General features: G+C 39.9%; 1 protein-coding gene across 1 annotated transcript; it reads left to right on the forward strand.

The window, feature by feature from the left end:
- The first annotated feature begins 2153 nt into the window (after positions 1–2153).
- Positions 2154–3303, forward strand: LOC116245686 (transcription factor HEC3-like). Its single transcript, XM_031617194.2, has one exon. The coding sequence runs from the start codon at positions 2203–2205 to the stop codon at positions 2989–2991; it is 789 nt and encodes a 262-aa protein (XP_031473054.1). The 5' UTR covers positions 2154–2202; the 3' UTR covers positions 2992–3303.
- Positions 3304–3595: the final 292 nt, after the last annotated feature.

Here is a 3595-nt window from a genome sequence, read left to right on the forward strand (position 1 = left end):
ATAAGCATCATGCGGTCTAAAGATTATGCTTACTCCACACAAAGATGCTCTTACATAAGCTAGGAGCTCTTCTAGATTAAAACTTTTGTCAGCTTAAAAGGAACCTCATGCATGCACTCCCTCTTTTTGGCATATGCAGATACAATGTAATATTTATTATTATGCAAAGTGACACACATAGAAGCGTATATAGTCCATAGAATATATGAATTGAGGAATAAACGATAAAACAATGTAAGAACCTTTGAATTTGTAGTACGCCCGAACTGTTGATGCCTTTTCTCATCTCTCGCTCATGTTGCAAAAGGAAGAACGAATGGCTCTCAAAGCATCAATGTTTAATTTGAAAATAGAGAAATCCACATTTTTTACAAAAACAACTTGAGCCAAAAGATGTTTTATATCCAAATAGATTTTATGGACATATTAAGATGTTTATATTTTATTTAAAATAGCTTTTTAGCAAAGAATTAAAAGGTATGTTTTTTTTATCCCTGATCTAACAGTCTGGTTTCTACCCATTTCTCTATCATCTTAAAACCTAAATACTTATGGTCTAATTGTCGAGTCTATATTTCTTATAATTGAATGTTATTGTTGAATATTTGGTAAGAAGAGAAATAGACTATATATATATATATATATATATATATGATTCTGCCTAACCTGATATCTCCTAAAAGGAATAATTATTAAGAAAATCCACTGATAGGGAAAGGAGAAGAAGCACGTGTAGACGCTGACATGCATGGTAGGGGCCTTGTGAAAGCCTCGGTTTCATGAATGGCATTTAAAATGCCAAGTCAATGATGCCTTTCATACATGAATGCACCTCACTGTGGAAATGTATCACGACATTAATTTACACATATGCTTGCTGCTAGTGCTGCTAGTGCAACATCTTTCATCTTTTAGTTTATTCCCTTGTAGTTTTTTAAAGCCAAATTATACATAAGAGAATTGATACTCAGCACCTAGCTGGAGCAGCTAGTTTCAACCATGGTTCCTTCTATAAGAGAGAGAGATGGAGAGAGAGAGAATACACTGGAAACAGTGGAGAAGCAAGAAAATTTGCTGTAGGGGCACTCTTTCAGAAGTTTCTATATCTTAATGGACATTTATATGAATAAAAAAAGAAATATTTGAAGCTGTCAATGAGAAACTAAAGGAATATTAGGTGGCTGGAGTGGGGAACTGCCCATACCGTGGCTCCGCCACAAACTGCAGGAATTCTAATCATCGGTGGTGCAAAAGCAACACGTCAGTAAAGAGGGCGAAAATGTTATAGAATTTAAACTCAAATGGCTTTTGGTGCAAAGAACAACACCATTTCAGTGCATGGCTTCTGATAATTATATATATATATATATAAAGGGTCTTTTATCCCATTGTGATGAATGATTGAGAAAAAAACTTAAAGAAAAAAGTGATAAACATTTTTATCATTTACCATGAATTCATTAAAACATTTTTGTGTCATATTTTTTCTCAACTACCTCTCATGGCAGGCAACTCATGATTTTCAAGAGTGAACTGTGTCATTATATATATATATATATATATATATATATATATAGAGGGGGGAGAGAGAGAGAGAGAGAGAGAGAGAGAGGGAAAAACACACTGAAGTGTCATCATTGAACATCTTAGCGATTGAACCTGCTGGCTTATATATATCATGATAACACTTTGGCTAAAACAGTCTAAACCGAACTCCCCTCTGAAACGAGATCAAACTTCCTATACTAGCAAAAGCACGGGAACATGACATCACAAGGACCCACACCCAAGTGTGGGGCTCTAATTACTTCTCGATGCAGTTGCAGAGAGAGAGAGAGAGAGCATTTCAGGAGAAAACATTGAACTTCTCTTGCCTGCAATCGTCAGCCCAACTCAACAGAGAGACCAAGAGAGAGAGAGGGCATTGAATTTCTGTTGCCTGCAATCGTCATCCCAAGACAGTGACACGGGCTGTGATGAGAAGTTGAAGATGGAAAAAAGGCTGCCATGCCTCCTTCACAAGAGTGCAACCGCGGCCCCATCTCTTCTCCCCCAAGGTCTCCATCATCTCCCTTTATTACTTCACCTTTTCTGCATACATCACCACATATATAGCAAATAATGGAAAGATGGTACCCATATCACCCAAAATTCTCTTCCTGCAATCATGGCTCCTTTTGTCCACTCACCACTCATTTCCCCATGGCTCCTCCCCTCTGCCCCATTAATATTTCTCCCTTCAATTCAGGCATCCTCCCTCTTCACATACATTTGAAACTACCTGCTACCCATCTTCCCTCTCCACCTTCTTTCTTCTTGGGTCCTCCCCATTTCATCAGAATGAAGCACCAAATCTTCTCCTGGTCTCAGCCCCCCACCGAGCCCACCCTCCCCATGAACCAATTCATCCAAACAAGCAAGATCCCACCCTTCCAAACAGTGCTCCCCGAGCAGTCACACCTCCCAAGTTCAAGCAGCGAGCCTCTGGAATCAGGCCAGGGACTGCAGGAAGACTGTGACATCGGGGCCATGAAGGAGATGATGTTCAAGATTGCAGTGATGCAGCCGGTGGACGTCGACCCGGCGTCGATCGAGAAGCCGCGGCGGAGGAACGTCCGGATCTCCAGCGACCCCCAGACGGTCGCCGCCCGGCTCCGGCGCGAGCGGATCAGCGACAGGATCCGGGTGCTGAGGCGGCTGGTGCCGGGGGGATCTAAGATGGACACTGCATCCATGCTGGACGAGGCCATACTTTATGTCAAGTTCTTGAAGAAGCTGGTGGGGGAGCTGCAGTCCAGTACTCCGCAGCAAGGTGGCAAGGCAGCCTACGTGGCATCACCTGATTGGTCGTTTGGCCATATGACAAGCCATATGAGCTTCATCCCTTCTTCCTCGAGTTCTGCATCTTCTTCCTCTGGATCTCTTGCGTCGACCCCTCTTTCCTTCCCCGCTGCTTCCTCTCCTCAGTATCTCCATCACTTAGGAAGGTAGTCTTTTATATATACATATATATATTAGTTACTGATAGTACTCGTGAATGGTTGATGAGCTCGATTTGAGTTATTGTCGAAGGTTACATACATATACAGGAGCGCACCTACAGGTGACAATGAGAAGAGCAATCAAACTAGTGATTGTTCGATCGGCCAGTGATATAATGTTGTATGGTACAGCTATTCCTAATTATGATGCTTGGTAGTTAAGATTTCCATGACTCGACGGATTCTCGAAATGATGGCTATATATATATATATATATATATATATATATATATGTACACAGAGAGAGAGAGAGAGAGAGAGAATGCCATGCAAAATATATGCACGCGTGTTCACAAGCATGACATGCCCCCATCTTCGAGCTTTCATGCGTTTGAATGTCACATGTAGGATGAATTATTAAGTTGCAGCTGGATGATCTGTAGGGCGTTGGTCTCTTTCTCTCTCTCTCTACATATATATATATATATATATATATATATATATATATATATATATATATATATATATATATATATATATATATATATATATATATATATATATATATATATATATATATATATATATATATATATAGCTTTTAGGAAATATTA

The sequence above is a fragment of the Nymphaea colorata genome, chromosome 1 (assembly GCF_008831285.2).
Source record: "Nymphaea colorata isolate Beijing-Zhang1983 chromosome 1, ASM883128v2, whole genome shotgun sequence".
Taxonomy (NCBI): Eukaryota; Viridiplantae; Streptophyta; class Magnoliopsida; order Nymphaeales; family Nymphaeaceae; genus Nymphaea; species Nymphaea colorata.

Bases quoted from the DNA above. Each gene is read 5' to 3' on its own strand.
- LOC116245686 (XM_031617194.2), top strand. From the start codon at position 2,203: ATGGCTCCTCCCCTCTGCCCCATTAATATTTCTCCCTTCAATTCAGGC.